Source organism: Pyrus communis, chromosome 10, assembly GCF_041283825.1.
Source record: "Pyrus communis isolate YQ-2024b chromosome 10, ASM4128382v1, whole genome shotgun sequence".
NCBI lineage: Eukaryota > Viridiplantae > Streptophyta > Magnoliopsida > Rosales > Rosaceae > Pyrus > Pyrus communis.
The window spans coordinates 31,555,036-31,580,285 of NC_142574.1; the positions used below are offsets into that span (position 1 = coordinate 31,555,036).

General features: G+C 39.0%; 7 protein-coding genes and 1 pseudogene across 7 annotated transcripts; 4 read left to right on the top strand and 4 right to left on the bottom strand.

The window, feature by feature from the left end:
- Positions 1-5,597: 5,597 nt before the first annotated feature.
- Positions 5,598-7,235, top strand: LOC148693903 (calcium/calmodulin-regulated receptor-like kinase 1; annotated as a pseudogene).
- On the top strand, positions 7,213-7,701 carry LOC148693904 (uncharacterized). Its single transcript, XM_088678260.1, has one exon. The coding sequence runs from the start codon at positions 7,357-7,359 to the stop codon at positions 7,495-7,497; it is 141 nt and encodes a 46-aa protein (XP_088534386.1). The 5' UTR covers positions 7,213-7,356; the 3' UTR covers positions 7,498-7,701.
- A 44-nt stretch (positions 7,702-7,745) lies between these two features.
- On the bottom strand, positions 7,746-11,005 carry LOC137728805 (anthocyanidin reductase ((2S)-flavan-3-ol-forming)). Its single transcript, XM_068467577.2, has 6 exons — positions 10,409-11,005; positions 9,264-9,430; positions 8,977-9,177; positions 8,723-8,882; positions 8,416-8,632; positions 7,746-8,101 (listed from the first exon to the last, which is right to left on the bottom strand). Exons 1-6 carry the CDS (start codon positions 10,536-10,538, stop codon positions 7,957-7,959), a joined length of 1,020 nt encoding a protein of 339 aa, XP_068323678.2. The 5' UTR covers positions 10,539-11,005; the 3' UTR covers positions 7,746-7,956.
- Positions 11,006-12,602: 1,597 nt separating this feature from the next.
- On the bottom strand, positions 12,603-14,979 carry HSA32 (Aldolase-type TIM barrel family protein). Its single transcript, XM_068468987.2, has 5 exons — positions 14,720-14,979; positions 14,271-14,462; positions 13,929-14,136; positions 13,072-13,295; positions 12,603-12,972 (listed from the first exon to the last, which is right to left on the bottom strand). The coding sequence occupies exons 1-5, from the start codon at positions 14,840-14,842 to the stop codon at positions 12,862-12,864; spliced, it is 858 nt and encodes a 285-aa protein (XP_068325088.1). The 5' UTR covers positions 14,843-14,979; the 3' UTR covers positions 12,603-12,861.
- A 1,641-nt stretch (positions 14,980-16,620) lies between these two features.
- On the top strand, positions 16,621-17,853 carry LOC137728003 (transmembrane protein, putative (DUF1218)). Its single transcript, XM_068466879.2, has 3 exons — positions 16,621-16,849; positions 16,977-17,182; positions 17,538-17,853. Exons 1-3 carry the CDS (start codon positions 16,751-16,753, stop codon positions 17,752-17,754), a joined length of 522 nt encoding a protein of 173 aa, XP_068322980.2. The 5' UTR covers positions 16,621-16,750; the 3' UTR covers positions 17,755-17,853.
- Positions 17,854-17,986: 133 nt separating this feature from the next.
- On the bottom strand, positions 17,987-18,747 carry LOC137728004 (histone H2A.6-like). The gene is made up of 2 exons (XM_068466880.2): positions 18,467-18,747; positions 17,987-18,349 (listed from the first exon to the last, which is right to left on the bottom strand). The coding sequence occupies exons 1-2, from the start codon at positions 18,653-18,655 to the stop codon at positions 18,140-18,142; spliced, it is 399 nt and encodes a 132-aa protein (XP_068322981.1). The 5' UTR covers positions 18,656-18,747; the 3' UTR covers positions 17,987-18,139.
- Positions 18,748-20,145: 1,398 nt separating this feature from the next.
- On the bottom strand, positions 20,146-21,693 carry LOC137727923 (putative transcription factor At4g00390). The gene has a single exon (XM_068466790.2). It carries the CDS (start codon positions 21,517-21,519, stop codon positions 20,359-20,361), a length of 1,161 nt encoding a protein of 386 aa, XP_068322891.2. The 5' UTR covers positions 21,520-21,693; the 3' UTR covers positions 20,146-20,358.
- Positions 21,694-22,634: 941 nt separating this feature from the next.
- LOC137727391 (putative F-box protein At1g47790) lies at positions 22,635-24,481 on the top strand. Its single transcript, XM_068466259.2, has 2 exons — positions 22,635-22,758; positions 23,153-24,481. Exon 2 carries the CDS (start codon positions 23,211-23,213, stop codon positions 24,297-24,299), a length of 1,089 nt encoding a protein of 362 aa, XP_068322360.2. The 5' UTR covers positions 22,635-22,758; positions 23,153-23,210; the 3' UTR covers positions 24,300-24,481.
- The last annotated feature ends 769 nt before the right edge of the window (positions 24,482-25,250 follow it).

Consider the following 25,250-nt stretch of genomic DNA (forward strand, 5'->3'; position numbering starts at 1 on the left):
ATTGGATCTCTTGTATGACTTAGATGTCTTGTATTTCTCAAAAAAGCGATTTGATTGATGGGATTTGGTATGATACTTATGAAATCGATGATATCGATGAGATTGATATTCAAATATTTCTTCTTACAACGTATTGATTTGACCCCATAAACGAGACCACCACCCTATAACATGTTGCCGCCAGAAGCCCGTATTTCTTCTAGAGAATCTCCTAATTGTTCCCAAGCAACTAGAAAGAGATTCTTTAACCATAAAGAATTCAATTCAAATATACCTATCTAGAAGTTTTCGCAACTCAATCATGTATGATGGAATCATCAAAGATTTGACCATTTCGAACTCCGTCTTAGGCTCGAGAAACAAAGAGAAGATGTGTATGAATGAGATATGCAACAACAAGAAGAAGGAAAAAGATTGAATAAAGGAACTCTCGAACATTTGGCGATCTCAGATGTGTCGATATCAATGGTGACTCATTATTTCGATGAATCATTTCTTCGGACAGAAGAAGATTATGTAAACACTAACTCGAAATATCACTTATCAGATTCCATTGTGGAAGACACAATTTTTCTGAAGAATTCACCATGATATATCTGATCCATGCATAATATCATGAAAAATGGATACAAATTTTGGCTGCTACTAAGTATTGGCAATAGGTCTGAAAAAGTATCTAAAAATATCAAATTTAGATATTTGTATCCTATTGAAGTAAGGAACCATGGCATATATGTTTGGAATATATTCCATTTTGAGAGAGTTGAAAAAGCACTATCTCATTGAAAGGTTCTATACATCCACCCTTTCTCAAGACATTTCTTTAGACAAAGATCCCGTTTTTTCCTCTTTTTGGATGGTAAATATTTCTCAGAACATGGAGTGTGAATCAAACCCATGTTTGAATTAAAATTAAGATACTGATGCAAGTTTTTTCCTTATGAATCAGACAGATTCATATCTGAAAGAGGTTAACAATAAGTTCTTTCAAAATTGACTATATGTCCCTCTATTAGAAGTGTTCCAAAAATGTATGCGATCGAGTAAATAGCTCTACAAACGAATGGATCAAATCGAATTGGAAAATGTAAAGATTTGTACAAGTTATCCCTTTCGTCACCATTTTGTGGAAAATCGTTAGGTATGAATATGTTAGACACCTGTAACTCGATTGGTGAAATAATAGTCTCTCCAAAAAAGCTTTTTTTTTTTTTTTTTTTTTTTTTTACCGCCGCACAAGGAAAATATTTTGTTGCGAATGAACAAGATATTGAGGATTTGTCCATACGTAAAATCATAATTATTGATAAGAGCCTTTTCCACATAAAAAGGGAATCCTTTGTTACAATAGAAGTAGAAGTGATGTGGATTATTCAAGAATCGAAGTCGATTTGCTTTTGAGCAACTTGATTCATGTGTTGTTTCATTGATTGGTGGTTATGCAATGAACTCTGCGATTCCGTTGAGTGATAGTCCGGAATCGTATCCTGGTTTGGATTCCGTTGAGTGATGGTCCGGAATCCTTCCTACTCCACTCTGCGATTCCGATGAGTGATGGTCAGGAATCGTATCTTGGTTTGGGTTCCGTTGAGTGATGGTCCGGAATCCCTCTTACTCCGCGATCCCGTTGAGTGATGGTCCGGGATTGTATCCACATTAGTTCATTGAGTTTAGTTGAGATGGTTGCAAAGGTGTAGGCTTTGGATGAACAGTGTCGCCCTAATTCTACTTTCATTGTGTGTATGTGAATATGGGTGTGAGATGTTATGGTTGTTTGAAATGAACTTTTGGATGTCTGGGTGACTCCCTCGAAGTTTTCAAAAGTAGGGTATTGATTTCTTATGAAAGATTTATATTCAAGGTTTATAAATTATGATTGATGGCTAGTTTTATTATATCACATGCTTATTTTATTGTCCCTCACCCGAGCCTCTCAGCTTATCTGGGTGCCTGATTTGCCAGTGCACCAATCCCATAATATTGGCATTGACTTTACATATGACAGGTTTGGGTAGATTATGAGAAACCGCTTGATATTTTGGTTCCGTTGAGTGGTCCGGAACCCAATGTTGTTGGATTCCGTTGAGTGGTCCGGAATCCTTTCTCTTGTTCATTCCATAAGGTGATCTTAGAATCCTAAATTCGAGTAGATGGGAATTACCCACAATAGATACTGTGAAAATAAATTAGAATCGCCATGTTATTATTCATAACCCAAGTTGGGAATTATGTAGAGTTCATTAATTAAATTTGTGAAATGATATGTTATCTCATTGATTGATTAACATAATTAAATATTAACATTGTGCCTTGTGATTCCTTGATATGTTACAAGCTATGTATTGAGATCTAATGTTGGAAGTATAGTGATTGGTATGATGAAGTGAAATGTGATTTGACTTGTGTATTGGAAATGGTTGTGACATGTGATTGAAATGCATATTGAATTGCTTGGGAGATGTGAGGTCTAGTAAATGACTGATAACCCATTGTGATGTGGATTTGTGCTCAATATTGCTTCGTTTCGTTGAGTTTCGTGAATTGGGTAACTTGAATCATGTCTTGTTCCTTCAAGCCGTTGTTATGCTTCTTGGACTTCCGTTCAATTCAGTTGGGTGGTCTGGAACTGAGTTCTGTTTGGATTCCGTTGAGTGATGGTCCGGAATCCCCTTTGGAGCCTTGGTCCATTGGGTGGTCCAAAATCCCCTTTTTCAAAGATGTAGTCTTCAACTGAATTGTGTTGCTCTAGCCTTGCGTTTCGACTTGTTGTATGTGTTATTGATGATGTGATGGTTGACATTTTTTATTGATGTGATTATGGAATGACGTTGGATATGAGTGGGGTTATCATGAGTATTTTAGTTGATTAATATTTCTAGAGAATTATGTGTACTTTGTTAATTCTTAACTATGTTACACACTATGAAATGCAATTTTAGGTGGAAAACGTGATGAATTACGTGATGGATGAAGTGGAAAGGTTAGTCGTCATGTGGGATTGTTATGTTGGATATCATGGTTATTGTTATGATTAGACTTGTTGATAAATGTGGCTAGAGAATGGTATTGTGCTTCGTTGGTTCTTTGAAGTGATATATGTTGAGAATTGCGGTATCATGTTGCGACATAATGATTTATATATAGTTGGAGGGGAAATCATGTTTTTCAGATAGGTTTGTTATGTAACCCTGAGTCTAGTATTTTCATGCTTGTCAAGTTCTATTGATTGATTGAGAAATGTTATACCTTTCGACTTAATCGGACTGTGTTATATGTCAATTATTGTGCATGACGAACTACGAATGGCTTGATCCCTGTTTAGGGTACGTAGGCAGTCTAACGGGGAGGTTAGATGCAGCCATAAAACATACGAAAAATAACTATGCGATTCGATTTTTGAGTTGTGCTTGCCCATATCCCGGCCCATATCCCGGAGGTGGGATATGATAGATACGGATTTTTTTGGTGATGTCACGTGTCAATTCTGGACGTATGTCGGGATTAGGGCGTGACACCATCACCCTCGAGACTCCCTCGTCAGGATCCTCAAATCGTTGAAGTCTCTTTCTCTCTCTTTTCTCTCCCTCTCACATGTGTTCTCCCTCCCTGCACATCCTCATCTCCCTTATCATCAATCACCATAACAACAACAAAACACCATCACCCTTGCAAACTAGGATTCAAAGAAAGAACACCACAAAGCCTTCTCTTCCTTTCGGCCAATATTGTTCATCATCTTCTCCATCGTGTTTCGTATTTTTCTGACATTAGTAAGCTTCTAAAAACCCTTGGGGTGTGTTTTAGGGTTAGATCAAAGATTTTTTTAAGTTGTGTATATGTTTGAATCGCAGAAATAGCTCGGAGTAGCTTTTCTAAATTTTCCGGCGAACACCACCCCTTTCGAGGCAATTTCCGGCCAAACCACAACAAGTTGGCCGGCGTGCAAGGTATCAATCTCTTTGTCTCACTGAGTACTACAACTTTCATTTTGTTTCACTCGATTTCATTGAGTAACGATTAAGTTATGAGCCTTGGAAAATCAACCCAGAAATCGGCCAAAGGGTGGCCTGAAAACCACCCTCAACCCAGGCCTTTAGGCCTGTTACCCAACCATTTTACCCAAGCCCTTGGGCCAAGCCTTTAGGGTCGAACCCAAGCCTTAGGCCCAGCCCAGTTTCAAAACCCATCAGAACCCAAGTCCCTTTTAAACCAAAACCTTGGGCTTTTGTGACCCAAGCCCAATCCCTTTTAAAACCCAAACCCATTAGAACCCAAACCCAAGTCCAAACCCTTTGACCCAACCCGGTCCAACCCAATACCCTTGATTCAAATATGTTGACTTTGACTCGGTCAACGGTAAGTGTTGACTTTGACCGTTGACTTTTTGGGTTTTCATGCGAGACCCCTCCTAGGCTACTTTCGACGTCCTGAACCCGTTTCCGATGTCCGTTTTCCCAAATTAAATCGTTTAAGTAGAGTTTGACTAAATGTACCCTTTATGTGCTTAAGGGCAATTAATTGTGGCGTTTCCGTCTTCGCTAGTTGCGTGGCTCTTCGGCAGCTAAATACTGTGAGTGGAACCCTTCTAAAAATGCATGTTTTGATAGTAGAAATGCATACATGAAAAGCATGATTTGAAGATTATGTTTTATGAAACGTTTTGTGAGATAACATGCTTGCTGAAGCTACTTTGAATTATTACTATTTTTCCTATAACCCGTGTTCTTATAGAATATCTGATGGATGACGATATGATATTTAGAACATGTTTATAACACCTCTTTATAGTATAGAATATGGATGACTTTATACTATGAAGTTGCTTTTCAATATATGTATGTTCAATGGTTTTGTACTTACCTAATGGTCCTTATTTCGCTACGGGACATAGAGATAGATTCTGGTCCGTCCCGAGTGACGGTTTGGTGTTGGCATAGGGCCTAGAGTGTGTTTCCTCTTGGCTATTAGCACAGGGATAGGGAGCCGGCATGGGGCCTAGAGTGTATTTTCCTCTAATTGTCTGCTTAGAGACGGGGAGCCGGCATGGGGCCTGGGGTTATCGGACATTCACTAGTGATTATTATATATACAAGTTATGATTTGAGACATTGCACAGCATGCTAGGTTTTTTAAAACCTATGTTTATCATAATAAATGTGTTCTCATAAAACGATTATTATATATACAAGTTATGATTTGAGACATTGCACAGCATGCTAGGTTTTTTAAAACCTATGTTTATCATAATAAATGTGTTCTCATAAAACCTAGGGGTTAGTACGTTGATAACTGTTTTATTATATATATATATATATATATATATATATCAACTTGGTCCACTCATGTTTGTTTTGCGCCCCTTTTAGGACTTAGAATCGAAGCATACAATCTCGACATCCAGGCATTTCCGCATCAGCATCTTCGAGTCCTTTCGGTGTAGGATCCATCCTTTGTTTCATTCAATTTTATATTATTTCTTTTAGTGTTCTAGTTAGTTGTATGCTCTGAACACGTTCCTTAATTGCATATTCATTATTCTTTTATATTATATTTATAAGTCTTATCTATCCCTTATTTTCAACATTTGCACTCAATAAATGGCTTTCGTCACTCTCGAGTGTTGGTCAGCACGTGCCTATCCTGATATTCGGAGAATAACGGGATCGGAGCGTGTCATCGTTGGTATTGATCCACTGTTTTTCAATGAAATCTTTGCTTTTTGACCCCCAAAAAAGGAAGAAATAGTGAATAATTAGCTTGCCGGCTTTTTTCTTTCTTTCTAGATTTTGACAGAGACATATAGAAAGCAACTTATAATTTCACAACAATGATTGAGCAAGGAGCTTTTGAGCCCGTTTACAAGTCCCAAATGAGCACTGGTGACGCCTTTGCCGTCAAAGTTCTTGCTTCAAATTCCACCCAAGGCCAGAACAAGTTTTTGGCTGAGGTAAATCCCTACATTCATAATACAATGGGATATTTCTACGGTACACTGGAGTGAGATGCATCGGTGTTTAAATGATTATATTATAAGTGTTAAAAATTAATTATATAAATTCAGATGTCTAATACATCAATGCATCTTATACACCGGTTACTTTGTAAAATTTTGATTTATGCACACGTACATATCTGTGTGTTCAGGTTCTGTTGCTCGGAAGATTATTCCACAAGAACCTTGTCAATTTGGTGGGATATATTGTAGAAGTTGGACAATATATGCTTCTTTATAAGTACATGAGCAACGGCAGTCTCTTTTCTCATTTGCATGGTAACAAATCTCACTACCCTAGACTTTCCGTCCGTAACGCACCGGTTTATTTGATTTCCTAGCACGAATAGACACATCTTTTATTGTTTAGAGCCTCTTGAATAGTTTCAGGAAATAATACATGGACAAAACTGGTTACAAACTTCAAATAAACAATATGCACAGTTTAGTGCTCATTTTATCATTGGTTTAGTATCCTTCACCTTCAATTTTTAATTTTAGTTAAAAGTTTGTAACAAGTTCTATTTGTTGATAATTCTCGATAATACTTCTCGTTTTGTTCATCACCGAGGAACTTATATTTAAGATTTATCTGTTTGGAAATGTAGAGGAGAGTCAGAAGCCATTGTGCTGGGATTTGAGAGTTGACATAGCTCTTGACATTGCAAGGGGATTGGATTACCTGCATTTTGGGGTATACTTTTCATATCAGTTTCCAGGTTAACACAACTTCCTACTTATTAATCTCCATTCTCCTTCTTATCACAGGCCGTTCCTCCCGTTGTGCATCGCGACATCAAGTCTTCGAACATACTGCTCGATCAATCGATGAGATCTAGGGTACGTAAATCGCGCGCAACGTTTTTGTTTCTGCATTTTCTCGTGTTTTTGGCAGTGTGTCATTGAGGTTAGTTACTCTTTAACTATTACATAGGTTGCTGATTTTGGCCTGTCGAGACAAGAACAGAATAAAACTCGTTCGTCAAATATGAGGGGGACGGTTGGATACGTCGATCCTGAGTACATGTTGACGAAGACGTATACGAAGATATGCGATGTTTATAGTTTTGGAGTGTTGCTCCTTGAACTCATTACATACAGGAATCCGCAGCTGGGTCTCATGGAATATGTGGAACTTGTAAGCATTGTCCCTCCTTTCCAAAAACTAAAAGTAATGCTGAAAGATTTAACATTGTATAACTTTTCATGCCGATTTCTAGGCTGCCATCGACACAGAGGATAGACTCCCGTGGCAAGTGATTGTGGATTCTCACCTCGACGGAAGGTTCAACATAGGACAGCCGGCGAATGTAGCTGATTTCGCTTACAAATGTGCGAGTAGTGTGTCAAGAAACCGGCCGTCAATGAGGGACATTGTACAGACCTTATCGTGGATTTTGAAGATGAGGCATCACACGAGGAACTACACGTACTGCTCAACTCCTGCAGAAACTTTCATTGAAATCGATCTGCTGGAGAACAAAGATGCTTTGATGGAACGCTGAAGGCGGACAAAGTGGTCACCAAACTTAAAAGCTCAGAGTCTTGTACTTGTACAATAAACTTGTTCGTGCTTATTCATCTTTTAATTGTAAACTTTTCGGTTTTGATTCGTTAATTGTGCTTAAACGATCAGCCATTTTCCTGAAAGGACTTATCATGTAGAAACGGCATCCTACATGTTGGGACTATGAATATGCCTTCACACAGAACACAGCCATTCCTGTGGTTCAACAAAAAAGCAGGCATATAATTCTCATCAGAAAGCAACACGCCTCTGTTGCTTTTTCGTCGCTGCTCGATTTTATTACCATTTGCCTAACTCAGCAAATTACGATGCTTTTTGACAAGAAAATTTACGGTAAGCCAGACGAGAGATAGCTAGCTCGATACACGCTGATCGATTACACACATTTTGTGATCCATATAACAGGAGGATCACAAGCTAGTGAGACTTGGTTTTTCTAGTTCTGCAGCAGCCCCTTTGCCTTGAAGTACTCCACAGTTTGGTCATATATTTCTTCGATGCCATACTTAAAATCAAACCCCTCCTTGATAAGCTTCTCTGAAGAGATGATCAGTTTGGCCTTGGACGGAAAATCTCCAAACCTGCAATTACAATGGAGAATGAAAAAACCATCCGAAATTGTACAATAGCTAGTTGAGCTGGAGTTCTAAACCCTTTGAATTTTACTTCGACAATCAATGCAACTTGCCAACTTTAAGTTCCAAACCTTAGTCAGAATTTTCTTGGTAGAAACATTTGAGGGTGACTATAAAAAGCGAATGCAATGTCGAAGTACTAGAACTTAAAACTATAGAACGAAAAAACACTTGGTGTACATAAATCTAAACATACTACTCATCATCAAAAACAGGAATTTATAAATCTAGGTTTTCGAATACTAGGATTACGGGCTTACTCAGTGGGGACTTTGTACTGGGGGTATCTTTTGTTGAGGAACTTAGCAAGCTCAGGAACGCCAGTGTTGGCAGCACAGCAAATGTACCGACCAGATGCAGATTCTTTCTCAGCCAAAAATATATGAGCCCGGCAGACATCCTCCACATGTGTAATGGATATCGAACCTGATAGCATTTGCATACCTTTCAGGGCCATATTTATGAGGAAATCATCTCCTGTAAAACATTAAAAGAAACCATCAGAACACCATGCCTATCAGAGATATAGTGCAAAGTAGTTCATTGTTCTAGCTTCTGGTTTCAAACCTGTGATTAAAGCCATGGCAAGGCCGATACTGCTGGGAACGTCTGGAGTGAGAGAAGGACCGGCCATAAGAGAAGGGATCACAGTGATTAGATCAATGTTGTTTTCTTCGGCAAATTTCCAAGCTGTCTTCTCAGCTAGTGTCTTGGAGGCAGGGTACCCCTGCAAATTTGAGAAAACGTTCTTGTTTGATCAATTCATTTGGCGAATTTCTAGACACTAGACCTATTTAAAGACAAAGGATTTGGTGACATACCCAAGTGGGTGGCTTGACAGTAGTCAAGAACTCCAAATCACTCCAATCCTTTTCATCCACGACCAAACCTGTTCCGTCAAGTGTATTGATCGAAACTGTAGCAGCTGACGATGTCAAAACAACGCGCTTAACTGTTTTGGCTTTCACGCACGACTTCAGAACATTTAGTACCCCTTGGATTGCTGGTTTGATCATATCATTCTGTTAATTGACAATGTTAGTATTACCACTGTCCTCAACTATACAGAATGCAACATTTCATCAAGAAATTCTCACAAAATCCGGACCTCTGGGTCCTGTGAGGCAAAGTTGACAGGGGTTGCAACATGGAAAACAAGATCACAGCCTGCTATTGGGGCATCGAAGCTCCCTTCATCAGTTAGATCTCCTGCTAAAATCTCTAGCTCACCCAACTCTTGTAGTGCTGTGAGGTGGGAGACCTTCTTATGGTTGTCTGCACCCAAATGTATCAAAAATTGAAAACCAATTCATGCCAGCACAGTAAAACATGAATTTAACTGATAAGTTTTCTCAAAATTTACTGATAACCTACAAAATTACGAAGGCCTCTTTGTATTCCAACCGTAAATTCAGATGAGTAATTAAATCATATTATGAACTTTTACCTTGTCTTGTCACTAACACCTCTAGCTTAATGGTCATATTGGATTTACTCATCACATGCCAAGTACAACGTTTTGAAGTTTCAATTTTTTCTACCAGAGACGCGAAAAATGACAAACTTTTCAGTGCAATGGTCCTATATAAGGTGATGGAAACGGAGTAGGATTCTCTTTCCTTTGAATTCCCTTCCCCTCTGGTCCCCTTCTATTTGAGGGTCACGAAAGTGAGAGAGGAGAGGAAGGAAGGGGAGCAGTGGCGGAGCCAGGATTTCATGTATGGGAGGGCATCTCACAAACATAGGTAATTTGAACTTAGAGCATGAGAGACTGGTCCCTTCGCGTTTGTTACACTAAACTATCTCTGACTGAACTAGCTTTAATGAACAAACTGATTTGACTTGACATCGACTATGTAGTATAAGAATAATATTTAGTACAGCGAGGGAGTTAGTCCCTGCATGTCCCCTTTAATCTCATTTAATTTAGTCCCTCTACTTAACACGCACAAGATTATATTAGTATGTAGTCTAGCCCAATGACAGTTAGTGAGGCCAAACAATCGCATTTTTAGTGGCTCTGCCATTGAAGAAAAGGTAATTTGGAAGAAAGATAATCCTAGTACGACAAAAACAGCCTTGTCAGGAGAACTGAAAGTGAGGCCAAAGTATCAATACTGACAATACATGTACTTTGTCTTCGTTCTTTGGTTATGAACATGGTTTTATTAGAGTAGTCTAGAATATCGTCTGGTTAAAAAAAAATAGATAAATTAAATAAATTGGGAAAAAATGGAGAAGAGGGAGTCTGACCAGGGTCTCTGACGGTGGTTCTGACGGCGTAGCCCTTCTGGAGCAGCAGCTTGACCAGCAGAGACGCCACGAAACCGGTTCCGCCGACGACGCAAGCCGTCTTCTTTGAGATGGGTTGTTGGGTGGCCATGGCTTCCTCTTCCTCTGTCAGATTTTCAGCTGAAAAGGTCGGTGGGAATTATGGGAGTGGTGTTTTGTGTAACGGGGGATTTACTGGTTAAATAGACTGAGTAGGCACAGTCTCTGTTGGCAGAAGTTTCATCCAATCGAATCGGAAGAGGAAGAAGGTGAGCACGTGAGGATCTAAGAAGCCACCAACTCACTATGCAATTTCAGTCATTCCGTTGTGATCATCCCCCCAGGAATAAAGGAGCTTTTCGACAAAACACCAAAAACAAACTTTCCTGCTATAATATATCTGTCGACCCAAAACAAATAACAAAACAAAATGGAAACGCGAGACTTCAAAATAGTCATTCTACACTTGACATTGGTAATGGTTAGAAAATTTGTCATTCAACTGACGAAAACCTTATCTGTGATCTTTTTGGAACGTCGATAATACCTTATCTGCGTCGATAATATTCTCCCTCCAACTACTTTTCCTCGTCTTTATTTATATACTTTATTTTTTATCTCCAGCACAAAAATAAAAAATTAAATCTAAAAACAAAACAATTATCAACTAATGCCGAAATAAGCGAAACGATGCACGAAACGACATGACTTTTTTGGTCCGTAAACAACGGAGACTTGTTTGAAATGAGCTAACATTCTGAAACGTGCAACACCAAGTAGGAAGGAAGTAGGTCCTTTTTCCACACACTATTGCACACCTAACCACAAGGGGAGCTGTCTTGCATTATTGCCAAATAATAATATCATTACACATTTTTTTATTAGGAAAATAAAAGTATAATTTCATTTTACCCGTTTTAAGTTTAGAGAGATTTTTAAAATAAATCACGAAAATTTTATTTTATCATATTAAATAAACCGTATTTGCGTCATGTTGACAAAAAGAGTCGCTTTAGTTGAGAGTTAGATGTTTAAGGAGTCAACGTGAAAAAATTAGAATCACATTACTTGTTTTAAAAACCGCCTCAAACCTGAAGGGTGTAAAATGTCAGGTTTCAAAATATGGAATTTTGACAAAAAACTCTCGGTACTGTTAACCTTAACGAAATACCACATTTTTACAGTAAAAAGTTAATCATGTTACTATTCACTTTACTCTTTATTTTGTTCTTATCGTTAAAACTCAAGTCATTTTCATTAGTTTTCCTAAGCATTGTGAGTAATTGATCAATTGCTAATAGAAACATAGGTGTAGAATTAATTAAACAACAAAAAATAATGTGAACTATAAAGTAACATTCATACAAATATTCTAATCATCTTGAATGCAAAAGCCGTATATTTCCTTGTGCCTACATCACGTGAGAATCATCTGTAGGCACAGGAGAAAAAGGCTCGCGTATAACATATTGTATTTCCATATCTCCCCCGCATCACACCAATCCCAGGTGACGATGCACTTACACCTAAGACCATCTCCAACTGAAAGGGTTCATAGGGCCAAGAGGTTGAAAATAGCCCGAAAATTATCTCTAATCGAGAGCTAAGCCAAAAAGCTCGTAGGCCCCACTGGACAAAAAAAGGCCAAAGGGCCAACTAGCTAGCCCAAAGCAGCCAACCAACCTCGGGTCGGGCTAGAATTTTCATTATTCCTATCGGTTATATCCAACAGGAATGGTAAGCCAAAATTTCAAACACAAAGGCTAGTTACCATTGGATTCTTTTTTTTTTTTTTTTTTTTGGGCCAAATTTTTTTTTATGAATTTAATTTGTAGTTTTTAAATTTTAAGTTGTTTTTAAACTTAAGTTGTTGTAATTTTTAAATTTAAATAATAAATTACATTTGACCCTATAATCTTCGATTGGAGACGATTTGTTGTGACAGGATTAAAACAAACCATATGACCCTTTGGTCCTCGGTTGGAGATGAAGGCAAATTTGACCCTATACTGTTCATTAAAATATTAATATCTTCGAGGACCAGATGGCTCATTTCGGTTGGAAATGGCCTAAGTTTCTCTCTGCCGCACGATGATCTCTTCACTACAAGAGTTATATCCTAACATGCCTGTGTATGTAGTAAAGAATATAGATCCCTAGAAGGCTACAACATCAATTTTTCGCCCGAAAGACGACGTCAATTATTCAAACTTCAACTTAGGTTACAGTACTCGGAATTGAATCGTCTGAATTAAAACGATTACACAAAAACCCGAACATAAATTTACTGCAAAAATGACCAAATTTAAGGTACTTCGATAACGTTACATGCACCGGAGGAACACATACATATGCGATATCAACAGGACAACGGCGATGTTTCCACACATTACCACACCTTTTGGTTCTCGCCATTTTTGTAATTAAAAAAAGTTTTAAAACAGAAAATAAGAGGAACCCAGCACAGATGCATGATTTTTACCTAAGTTGCGTCCCCGGAGGCACTCGAGATCCATCACGTGGGAGTGGTCCACGAAGAGATTCACCTAGTAATTCAGGCAAACAAGAACGATTTAGCAGCATGCGCAATGCACTATACACAAAGAAGAAATGAAGAAAGAAAAATATGAGAGCACGTTGTATACCCTTGGACCATATTGTTTGATGAACCACTCTGATGTTCTTGGATTTGAAGCTTCGAACATGGTCTTCTCAACCCCCAGACGCCCGATAACCTTCGCAATTATGTCTGCCCGCAATGAGTCAGCTTGTTTACAGACATCATCAGCGTCGATCATTATCATGTCGGCCCCAGCCTCTAAGCATCTCTCAGCCCTTCTAATCAGAAGATCAACATCTTCAACAAATTCTAAGAAAACAAAGACAACAGTCATGTTTATAAGTTATAACCAAGTAACCATAGGGGTGCTCCCACTACTGCACTATATTTCGTGTAATATGATCACAACGCACGTCAAGGAAATGTTACCATCACAAACAAAAGGCAATAATCAGAAAGACGAATGCAAGAAGGAAGAATCATCAGCGTGAAAAAATGACTGCACAACTTTTCTCGAGGTGCCGCGTGGTAATATCATTAGTTGCTAACTCTTATTCATGGTATCATGCAGCCTAGTAATCAAAGTAAAACAGATATTGATATTACATACACCAGACAAATTCAATTACTTGGATTCATGCCATTAAACCGAAATTCTACGTTTCTTTACGTAAGGTTAAAGCACAATTTTTTCCTCCTTTTTGGGCCTTTGTGGTATGCTATTTGTTTGCGAATGTGAACTAACCTTCACATAACAACGGAACAAAAGGACAAGGATTGGCAATTTCTGGAATTCAGTTTCTATATGTTTTTTAAGCTCGGAGCTATTAAATGTCCCAACAAGAAAATATACAAGTTGTTTGCAGAGCTCTCGGACAATATCTAGCTATCGAGGCAAACATATCATTCACTTATTTTTTGAGGAAAGATTGCACGGCATACCAGATGATCGTGGGCTTGGAACCACGTAGGCTCCAAATGCTCGATCACCTACAGGAATGTCGGACTTGTTAAACTTGACCGCAAACTGTGGCTTTGCTTTCAGACCACCGCTCTTAATCAAGCGCACGTATCTCAGAAGAGTTTCTTCAGGAAGTTCAAGAGATCCCACATTCAGCTCGATTGTGTCAAACCCCAAGCTCTTACATTCCTAAAGAAATCATAACAGAACACTGAATCATTGCCATTAATAACATACAAACAAATACACACAATAATATACATATACATATATATATATATATATATATCACTGAAATAATGAAATTCTTCCAAACATCTCACCTCCACATACTCTTTGAAAGCCGATGGACCTTTTCGAAGCAAATTTTCAGCCCAATCGCCGGTGCTGACATATACATCATGCTGGTGAGCAACATCAGTCACTTCTTTGATAAACGATTTCGGCATTAAGCTGTCGGAACCTCCAGAAAACTTCAAACCATCAACAAACTGCCCCATGGACTCAAAAATATCCTGTAAAAATGTAACATTTCCAAACATTAATTACCAATTTCAACAAATTATGATAAACCCACATCAACTTTTCCACAAATTCAAAAACCCAAGTCCTAAAATCTTGAAAGAAAAGAAAATTTTTGAAAATTTTTAAATGGGAGCAAGCCAAAATTTTGAAATTTACATAGCAGGACAACATTTTGTGAAAAACCCAAAAGCAAAAATGATGATGAAATGAATCCAAGGGAGAAGAAAGATGAAATTTTGGGAAGTACCTGGAGGACGTTTTGGCTCAAGAGGGAGTAATGGGGGCCTCTCATTTCTGTGACGCCATAGCTTCGAGGTTTTTCGGGACGGTCTTCGTTCTCCTCGAAGTACTTCCATCTGTACGCCGCCATCGTCTTCCTCCTCAGGAATCAAGTTCACAGGATGAATCAGAGATTGCGAGAATTGGAGAATAGGAAAGGGAAGGGCAATTCCTTATTGGGTTTGTCTACAACTTTCTCTGGTTAATTCGAGAAGATGACAGTTGATCTAGTTGGTTCTAGAAATGTTTTGAAAGATGACAGATGACAGCTCAAATGAACTGCCACTTGTCCGCTCCTCCATGTGTCCAACCCTAGAGCTGGCAAATGGTTGGATCGGTTTAATGGGTGGGCTGATTCGGGTTTACGGGCTGGGTGCAAATTGTCACCTCTATGTACAATCCAACTTGAGAAAATACTTTTGTTCATCATTTTATTAATCGTCGTTATAAGTGTTTAAATTTTGATATTTATGCATATTGATAGATAAAATATAACTCATTTAACTATAAGTAATAAGGTGGTGATCATCATATTGTTTAAGGATAATGAGCAAACAAACCCTCCCAACTAGATCATCTTATACATCAGTGCGTGACCAAATACAAGTGGTATAACATGAGTGTGTTACAATATTGCATTGCTTAAGAAGTCAAGAATGTTATGCGCAAGAATCTCTCCCAATTAGGATTAGACTGTTATGCACAAAAATCTCTCCCAATTAGGATCCAATATACATGAATTTTTACTTTGATTTTAGCAAAATGATATCTTAAACTACTTTTATCGATGAGGAATAAATTGAATTTGGGTGCAAAAAAGCGAAGCTATTGCTTTAGCAGTTCTAATAGACGAAAAAAAAGGGGATTGAACTCGGATACAAAAAGTCACGAAGCAACTCTAATCTACGAAAGAGAGGATCAAAGACAAGACACTGCTCTCTTTGGAGATTCGACCTCAATTCAAAGCAGGCTACAAAGAGATAGATCGAGCTCAAGTGCAAGCAAGTAGTTGCACGATCCAACTGATCTAACCCCCATACTTTGGTTTATTGGTTCAATTTACATTTTCTACTTGAGTAATGCGATTCATATCATCTTTTTATACCACATTTCTATACCACCTTAGGTGGCATCTGATGTAAATAGCCACATTATTTGAAAAATTTGCAAAACTCAAGAACATGAAGGAGAAAAACTCCTCGTATATCACAATCATCATTTACTTAACTAATTTTTCTTAATTATTAGTTTATTAAATAATGAACTAAATTCAAAAATCTGATTAATTCAAATGATATGGCTGTCTACATCAAATGTCACCTAAGGTGGTATGAAAATGTGGTACAAAAACATGATATAAATAACATTATTGTTTCTACTTGCATATTGAGTACTTGAGCTCGTTAGAAACTATAAAATGACCATATGATCCCTGGGCCAAGAGGCTCATGGAATTGAAGAAATAATTTGAAGAGAAATGTGATTCTTCTCGGCTGTCATACACGTAAGAATCAAAGTTAATTCCCAATCCCAACCGCAGGTGGATGATGAGAAATTTTGTAGTGTGCCGAAAATACGGTCCAATACACAAAGTGTTACAATACAATTAATTGAAAATTCTTTTTTACAAGTTTCCAACTAATTATAGTGGAGTTCCTGACTGTGTTCCTAGCACAATGAAAAATCTCTCGTGGATGATACTCTGCTTTCCTTGCTCCCCATGAAAGGAATCCAAAATTCAAAAAGCAAAGAATAACAACAGGCAAAAGAAGGAAGAATAAAGGTTTACCAAAAAAAGAAAAGAAAGAGGAAGAATAAAGTGAAAACCGTCAAGACAAAAGAAGCTTTTACTCATAAAAACCACAGCTAATTTCCTTCCTAATCTGTCAGATAGACAGCCTCTCCCTCGTCCCTCCTCTACTACATAAACCCACCGGCAGGCAGAAGCTGCCCATAAACTCCACACCCATCATCCCCTCCTACAACCAACCCTGCAAAGATGGTTAAAAATGCGACTCCTCTCGTCTGCCTCTCGGTCTTGATTATGGACGTCGTGGCCGGAATCCTTGGGATTCAAGCTGAGATTGCTCAAAACAAGGTAAAACAAATTACTGTTTGACATGTATGCATAAATTTATGTTTCCGGCATGCGTAACGAGCCAAGCAATGCCCTTTATTTGAGTTACTAATCTATATATGGAAATTTCTTGGCATGAGAAAAACAGGTGCACCATTTGAAGATGTGGATCTTTGAGTGCAGGGACCCAAGTTACCAGGCCTTCAAATTAGGGTTGGCAGCTGCTGTGATACTAGCAGTTGCACATGTAATAGGCAACTTGCTTGGTGGCTGCATTTGCATCTCGTCCAAGGAAGATTACCAAAAAGCCACAGCAAATAAGCAATTAGCAGTTGCTTCCCTCATCTTATCATGGTAATTAACTAATTATCCACAATTAATTAACTTCCTGGCCTTTTATCCAAAATGGTTTTTGAAATTAGTATAACTCACTTGGATTCTTGAGATTTAAAATTGATATAAACGGCCCCTTAATTGTCCACCTTCAATTATTTTGTTCGAAATCTCTGTTAAATTAAAAATATTTTTGTAAAATCAACATTTTCACTTAAACTAATGATTTTTTTAATTAATAGAGATTTTTCATAGGATAACCACTTCTAATTTTAAATCCAAAAACTAAAGTAAAGAGTAATAACAATATTAGAGACGAGTTTGGTTAAAAATCGTTTTAACTTCCTAGCATTAGTCTAAAATCAACATTATGCAGGATTACATTGGCGGTGGCATTTTCACTGCTGATTGCGGGGACAATGTCAAACAGAAGGTCGAGAAAATCGTGCGGGTTGTCACACCGTCGGGTTCTGTCCATCGGAGGGATCTTATGCTTCTTCCATGGATTGTTCATCATTGCATATTACGTCTCTGCCAAAGCCACGTTCAAAGAAGGGAAACTCAAACCCACCACACCCGGCAACCCAGCTTGACCTCCTCCAGCTTAATCACTTAATTATCATTTGATTAATTTTGTGTTTACTGTTTGTAAACTCAAGTTTAAATCATAATGAAGAACAGATTGGAGTTGAAATTCTTATCAATCGCCAAGAACTTCTCAAATTTCCCAAAACCCCAATTCGAAATTCATGTCAATTTCGTATCTTGATTTGCTATTATTAAATTTAAATTCTCAAGTGGAGATGGAATATAACGAACAAGAAATTCGACCCATAATTTCATCTCTTTAAATTGATCAAACCAGAAAGCAATCCAAAAATTGCTCAGTTTCTAACCTCTCTAAACCACACTACTTTCCATTTTTTGCATTTGTGCCATCTCTTTTTTTACAAAAGGGAACTAATCGAAGCTCAATTTCTAGTCTTCGGCGGGGCCAGATTTGCCGGTGCCGGTTTTCTTGGGGAGGAGCATGTTGTGGATGTTGGGCATAACACCGCCGTTGGCGATGGTGACGGCGCCGAGCAGCTTGCTGAGCTCCTCGTCGTTCCTGACGGCCAGCTGGATGTGCCTCGGCACAATCCTCGTCTTCTTGTTGTCACGTGCGGCGTTTCCGGCCAATTCCAAAACCTAAAAATCCAATTTTCAAAGAAATCAAACTTTAATTCAACAAATCAAAATTTAAATCGCAGAAAAGATAAAGATGCAAAATTGAGAAACAATTAAGGTTCAGGTGGAGAAATTGACCTCTGCGGCGAGGTATTCAAGGACAGCGGCGAGGTAGACAGGGGCGCCGGCGCCAACACGCTCGGCGTACTTGCCAGCTTTCAAGAACCGGGCGATACGGCCGACGGGGAATTGGAGACCGGCCTTGCTGCTCCGAGACGTGGCCTTCTTGGCGGTGCCGGAGCCGATTGATTTTCCTCTTCCGGCCATGGATTCGGAGAAGAGAGAGAGAGAGAGAGAGAGAGAGAGAGAGAGAGAATCTCAAATTATTCGCGATGTGAATGAAGTTATGAAATAGCGGGATGAGTGTTTTGGGGAGTTTCTAGGTTTATATAGGGCGTTCGCCGCTTATGGAGAATTAGAGCCAATGAGAGGGAGTGACGCGGATTGCAATCTGTGGCCATTTGTTTCAAAATAATTGGACGGTTGGATGGTGATGTTTGGATTCAGCCGGTTCGGTTGTGCTTCTGTATTTGTGTAGAGCGGGAAGTACAAATTTTCACTGGGATTAAATATGAATTGACCAATTTTGACCATGTGCCTTTCAAATTTGTTTTGCTTCGATATATATTAATTCAAGAACAAAATTAAAAGAATGAAGAAGCTGATGAGTTTTTCTTGTCGACGAGTGCTGTTACGCTTACTTATCTGTCTATTAGACGTTAAAATTTTCTCATTTTTGTTAATGAGTGCTATTACGTCTACTTACTCATCGTAAATTTGCTGTAACATTTTTGTAAATAACGCTATAACATATTAAAAAAATTTCAAGACATTTTTTCAAAAACTACTTTATTTGTAATCAAAAGATCGTTTATTGGTGGAAGGAAGGGTTGGTTTTAATTAAGTTTGTCAAGTCTCCGTCACTTAACACTACGGTCTAATGATATTCTTCTTCACTTATAAATGAGAAGTCTTAAATTTGATTCTCGCAAATGACAAATTTGAATCATATTATTGCTAGCCCATTATGAAACTAAACTCACCCCTTCTCCTTAGTGGTTGGACAGGAGTTGGACGCGCCCTAAAATCAGCGCATGCATACTCCCCATTCCTCCACCAAGATAACAGATTAGATTGTCGCCCCAATACAAATCATGACCAGAAGGTTTTAATCACTTGCATTCGAAAAGATTCGTGAAACTCTACAAACCAAGAATCCCAAACACAACTCATAAGACACAGGATAAATCCTTACGACACCAACTCAGCCAGCCCTTGGTTTTTCTTTGGTACTAAAAACAGCGTTATAAGAACACAAACAGGAAATCAGCATCGCACAACCAATGCACATCACCACCAAAGACTGCATTCAAGAAATGGAATCAACAGCTCCACTGCCTGGCCGCTGGTGCAAACATTTTGGAGATAATGTAAGACCTCCAAGCATGTCAAGTACAAGATTACTGGGAAGATCATACGAAAGACCCAATCAAATGATTGAACCGTGAATATGAGGACAATGAAGCGCATCTAGCGAATTAAAATGTGTTTTGAATGATCATTCCCTTCTACGCTACGATTATAGTGACCGAAAACAATTGCAGCTATTTAACAAACCCAATAATACCACAACATTAGTAATGTACCTAAGATTTCAACGACACTCAGCAAGATAACTGATTCACCGCAGCATTATGTAACCCTGCTTAACATTATCAGAGACAGCAACATAACACAGCGGAATAATAGATACTCGATGGAAACAAAAGACAGCACTCTGCCACAATAATAACCTCAAATAAACACATAGGAAGACACCGATGGCCAGCCATTATCCGAGCAAAGATCTAATAGACAAACTTAGCAACTAAATGCTACAGAATTCTTAATTAACAATTACTAAAACCTTAAACATGGTCTTTCTAGACATCAACACAAGCATCTGGACTTGCTATACCTGATCCAACATTCTAATGGTCGGATGAATTTAAAGCCTCCAGAATCACCTTCGTCTGATCTCTCATTAACTCGGACCGCTTCACAAAAAGCTCCAATTCAGCAACATGCAGCTTCCTCCATTTCTCCTTCAACTCAGCTCGCTTGGGCCCTCCAATCAACTCCAAACCCTGCTTCACCAAACCCTCCGGCAACCCCAGCTCGCCGAAACCCTTGTCAAACCCAATCACCTCACTCAAACTTTCCGAAGAGCACGGGTTCAGACCCAAATCCACCTTCACAGCCTCCTTTGGCGGCTCCGGTGAGCTCAAACTATCAGCTCTAATCGAAGCGAGAGTCTTGGTATTCCTAGCTTTCCCATTAGACTTTGACTGTTCAGACAGCCCGCTGACACCACTCGACCCTTCCCCGCTACTGCTGCTACCCCATACCTTCTTGGACAAGTCAAACACCTTCTGGTCATGAGCTTTAGTAGGATTAAACTTCTTCTTCTTCACATTGGTCGCATACTTCTTCTTCAGCCGACGAATCTTATCTTGCAATTGGTTTTTGTTCACATCAACCTTCAGCGATTTCTTGATAAATTCATGGAAGGCACCCATATCGGAATACGGGTCCGCCCCTTTCTTGGTGGTGTAATCAACCATGCCTTTCAAGATAATTATCTCATCCTCATCGCTCCAAATCCTCTGGAACAGCTTGGACTTCTTCGCTTCCTCCTCGAGCTGGTCCGGTTCCTTCTTCTTGAGCCGCTTTGAATCCTTGGGCTCGGTCTCGCTCGGCCGTTTCGACCCAGATTTCACCACCGGCGTAGCAGTAGCCGCGGGCCTTGATCTGGGCTTCTTTGTCTTCGGCGTCTCTTCCATTGGCTTCGAGGCAATCGGCTTCACCACCAAATCCTTATCCACATCGGAATCGGAATCGGCCTCGGAACCAGAGGATGAAGACTCCGGCTTCGGATTGGCGGCGGAGGAGTCCGGTTTCTTGGATGGCGGCTTTTTCTCGGAAACCGGTGCGGAAGACGAGATCTTCGGAGGCAGTGGCTCTTCGGGTTCGGAATCCGACCCAGATCCGGATTCCTCCTCTTCCCCTTCTTCTTCCGACGAGACTTCCTCATCCTCCGCCGAAGAAGCTGCCGGGGGTTCGTCCAGCGGAGATGGGCGCTTGGGAGCCATGGGAAGAGATGGAGATTTAGGGTTTTTGGGAAATTAGGGATTCGAACCGGGCACTTGAGAGACTGACCTTTTTCTTTTAGGGGAATTTGTGTGCGCGAAAACGGCAAATAAAAGTCACCGCGTGGAAGTTGAGGATGTCAAGCACCTTGGAAAGTAGCACTGTGTGTGAACGATATAGTGACCTTTTATTTGCTCCGTTACCTTTTATTCCTGACCCTTCGATTGGATGAAGTCATCAAACAATATTATGAAAATACTTTTAGTCAAAATGATTACCGAGAGTAACACAAATCCTCGCTTTGGTCTTCAACAATGAAAGTCGATATCAATGGTCTTTGATTTTTTTCTATTGTAAATTATTTTAGTTTTTTTGAAAAAAATCTGTCAATATATTTCGTGAAATAGAGAAGGTGATTTGATAAAAATACCTCTAAAAAATAATAACGTGATCATTCACTTGACAATTTAACGAAATATTAAAAAAAATTTATTTTACACGAAGATCAATATCGAAACGCGATTAATTAGTTAAATCAGTTGTTGAATTAATTTGCATCTTCTAGAAATCAAAATACAGAGTTGATTTACCACATAGCAGCTTATTTTAATGGCTGCTGCTTGTTTTGAATTGATTGGGAGGGGGCAAATATAAACAGTGAATCGAGTAATTATCCTTCTTTGTTCTATTAGTCTTGTCTATAGGTGGCAAAATTAACACATTCGATTGTTAATCGGTACTCGTTAAAATTTGTTTAATTTGATATTACTGTAATATAGATGTGAGATTGGTAGTGGTGACGATGGTGTAAGATGAAATCAAATTAAATGGATCTTGATGGGTACTTATTAACAACTCAATGTGTTGATTTGCCACATCTAATCTTGTCCACCAAAACCTATAGAAGTTTGTGAAATTACGTTCACAGTGAATTTCTTATTTCGTTAATTTTATTTGTGCATATATTTCTCTTATATATTCATCATTTGGACGTCACTTTCTTGATTCTATTAGCCTTGTATGCGTTGAATAATGTGAAAGTCGTCCCACATCGGCCATCTTAATTACAAAATAATTACAACTTGTATTAAATGATTTCACGTTTAATTGTATCGACATCCCGCATGATTGGTAGTGACCCGCTGACCCATATATGTCTTTCACATACAGCTTGAAAGACATTCCAAAATTCTTATAGATTATAGAGGATGCAAACCTCAAGTCAAATTTGTGGAATTCAGGTAATTTCTTTTCTTATTTTTTCTAAGCCCTTCTTCTTTACGGTCTTTTGATTCAAAGCTAGGGCTTTGAATTCAAAGCTAGGTTACCTTAGGAATTAGGGTTTTGGTTTCGAAGCTAGGGCTTTGTTACCTTAGGAATTAGGGTTTTGGTTTCGAAGCTAGGGCTTTGAATCAAAGCTAGGTTATTCTTAAACCTCAGGAATTAGGGTTTTGGTTTCAAAGCCAGGGCTTTGATTAAAGCTAGGTTATTCTTAAACCTTAGGAATTAGGGTTTTGGTTTCAAATCTAGGGCTTGCGTAAATATCAAAACTCTGTGCATATCAATTGACTAGCTAGCTTAATATTAACCTTCTTGTTCTAATTCTGATTTGGGCTTTGTTCTCTGTCACTCTAGCTTTGAATCTCTCGTGCTCGTGTTCTTCTAGTGTCCTTGAAATATATTGAGATCGACAATGATGTGTTACTACCAAAGAAGAAAAAGGCCGACACAGGTATCGTCGGAGCTTCCTTTTGAAATTATCAGTGAGATTTTGAGTTGGCTTCCTGTGTTGTCTTTGTTGAGATTCAAGTGCGTGTGCAAGCAATGGTTTTTGTTGCTTCAAGACTACAAGTTCATTGCAAAGCATACCGATCGGTCCCGTTGCATCCTCTCACCTTATTATCATTGCGAATGGGAAAACAAATCGATTGTCACTGTTAGTGATAAAAAGTTTGAGCTCAAAGGTTACTGTTCTGGCTTGTCCTTGGAGAAGAGCACAACATCTCAAGTTTGCCGCATTAGAAATCCTGCGACCTGCAAAGTGCTCTACTTGCCTGATGCACACGACGAGGGTTCCAAAGAATTAATGGACCTCGGTTTGAATTCACTCACTGGTGAGTGTAAAGTGTTCCGTGTCTATTTGGATACGGCACGGGAACAGGTAGGTATTGAAGTGATAACAATCGGAAAGGATGAAATGTGGAGACCTTTGCACAAACAAAACAAGAATTGGCTGGGACGAGGCAAACCGGTGCTGAAACAATCTCGTTGCGGGGCAGATAAGGTTGAATGGGCTCTTCACTTACCCGAAATTATAACCGAGGGACGTAAGTTGTGCTTACAAATTCATTCTCTTGATCTGTGGAGTGAACGTCTCACCACTACTACTCTGCCTCAAGGAGCTTTCATAGATCTGGAGAATCTCTGGCCTTTTCTTTGGGATAATCGTCCTGCCATTGCTGATATAGTAGGGGGGGACCTTCACATCTTGGTGTTAGTAGACTTCAAAGAGCACAAATGGAGTCAAAACAAGATCATCTTTCCCTTGAAAAATTTAGAGGTCGACGACACAATTTTGACGGATAAACTTGTACTTATACAAGGTCGTTCAAATCAACTCGTGTTTCTAAACGGAGAACAACTTATTTCATATGATATTGAGAAAAAGACTGCTAAGGTTTTTGCCAATTTAGAATCCTTGAAGGAACGAATACCTCGACTTAAGTCAACCCTCATGACTCTCAAGGAAATGACACCAGAAATTAAAGGAGCACAAGGCTAGAGCAATGATGTGTACTTTCACTCCACATGGATTCCTTGTTTGCAAAATCTCGTCTTTCTGTTCATCTTTTTAGATTGTTTGTGTTACAGTTTATGCTGCTCTCCAAAGGGAAGTTTGAACTTTTTAGCCACACCTGTTGTAACATAGCACTTGTGCCAAGATTACATTACATGTTTTGCTGAGTTTTGTCATGTCATGTGGAAACATAGCTAGAAACCCTTAAATGTTCCCTTGGACTTCTTAAACGTCGACGCACTTTTGAAGTAAAAACAAGACTTTTAATTTAGTTGTACCAGTTGCTAAATTTTAGTTTTCTAGCTAAATTAAAAACAACCCTACAAGCCTAAGTGTCGTGAAACATATACAGGAGAGTCCCCCTACCAGAATTTCTTGTCTAAAAACCTCTAAATAGTAAACTTGGGGACCTTTATGTTGGAGTTTGTGGCCAAGTGGACTATCCTCCAAAATACCTTTCGGCTAAAGAAAGAAAGAAAACATCTTTCCTTGTTTTGGAGAGAAAAAAAGGGGGACATCATTATGATGTCTAGCCCTTGATTTGTGGCTTTTACAAAGGCAAAGAATTGGCCTTGTGTGATGAGCCAAAAGAGAGAAGAGGAGAGAGAGAAGGCGGGGCCTTTTGTTTATATTAAGGCATTTGGTTATGCCTTTGTGAAGTGAGATAGAGAGCATCCAAGGGGAAGAGCATTCGGCTCTCCCATGGAAAAGGTTGAACATGGGTTGAGAGAAAATCAAGAGAGCTAGAGTGAAAAGTATCCTAGTGAAAGAACTTTTGGGGTAGAGTGAGGCTCTTGGGAAAATTCTGTGAGTGGGTGTACAAGGGATATGGGATTGGGTTATGTCGATTTAACTCATGTATACTTGTACTGTTATTCTCATAGTGAAGAGCAATATCTCTCCGGGGACATAGGCAGTTTTTTGCCGAACCTCGTA

Excerpts from the sequence above, each read along its gene's own strand:
- LOC148693904 (XM_088678260.1), top strand. The coding sequence starts at position 7,357 with ATGAGGGACATTGTACAGACCTTATCGTGGATTTTGAAGATGAGGCAT.
- HSA32 (XM_068468987.2), bottom strand. The coding sequence starts at position 14,842 with ATGGCGGCGTACAGATGGAAGTACTTCGAGGAGAACGAAGACCGTCCC. Across the intron at positions 13,296-13,928 it reads TCCAAGCCCACGATCATCTG|AATTTGTTGAAGATGTTGAT; the intron begins GTATGCCGTGCA and ends TTGTTTTCTTAG. Across the intron at positions 12,973-13,071 it reads TCAAACAATATGGTCCAAGG|GTGAATCTCTTCGTGGACCA; the intron begins GTATACAACGTG and ends CTGAATTACTAG.
- LOC137727923 (XM_068466790.2), bottom strand. The coding sequence starts at position 21,519 with ATGGCTCCCAAGCGCCCATCTCCGCTGGACGAACCCCCGGCAGCTTCT.
- LOC137728004 (XM_068466880.2), bottom strand. The coding sequence starts at position 18,655 with ATGGCCGGAAGAGGAAAATCAATCGGCTCCGGCACCGCCAAGAAGGCC. Across the intron at positions 18,350-18,466 it reads TTGAATACCTCGCCGCAGAG|GTTTTGGAATTGGCCGGAAA; the intron begins GTCAATTTCTCC and ends TTGGATTTTTAG.
- LOC137727391 (XM_068466259.2), top strand. The coding sequence starts at position 23,211 with ATGATGTGTTACTACCAAAGAAGAAAAAGGCCGACACAGGTATCGTCG.
- LOC137728003 (XM_068466879.2), top strand. The coding sequence starts at position 16,751 with ATGGTTAAAAATGCGACTCCTCTCGTCTGCCTCTCGGTCTTGATTATG. Across the intron at positions 16,850-16,976 it reads CTGAGATTGCTCAAAACAAG|GTGCACCATTTGAAGATGTG; the intron begins GTAAAACAAATT and ends TGAGAAAAACAG. Across the intron at positions 17,183-17,537 it reads GCTTCCCTCATCTTATCATG|GATTACATTGGCGGTGGCAT; the intron begins GTAATTAACTAA and ends AACATTATGCAG.
- LOC137728805 (XM_068467577.2), bottom strand. The coding sequence starts at position 10,538 with ATGGCCACCCAACAACCCATCTCAAAGAAGACGGCTTGCGTCGTCGGC. Across the intron at positions 8,883-8,976 it reads CTGTCAAGCCACCCACTTGG|GGGTACCCTGCCTCCAAGAC; the intron begins GTATGTCACCAA and ends TCAAATTTGCAG. Across the intron at positions 8,633-8,722 it reads TGCCATGGCTTTAATCACAG|GAGATGATTTCCTCATAAAT; the intron begins GTTTGAAACCAG and ends AATGTTTTACAG.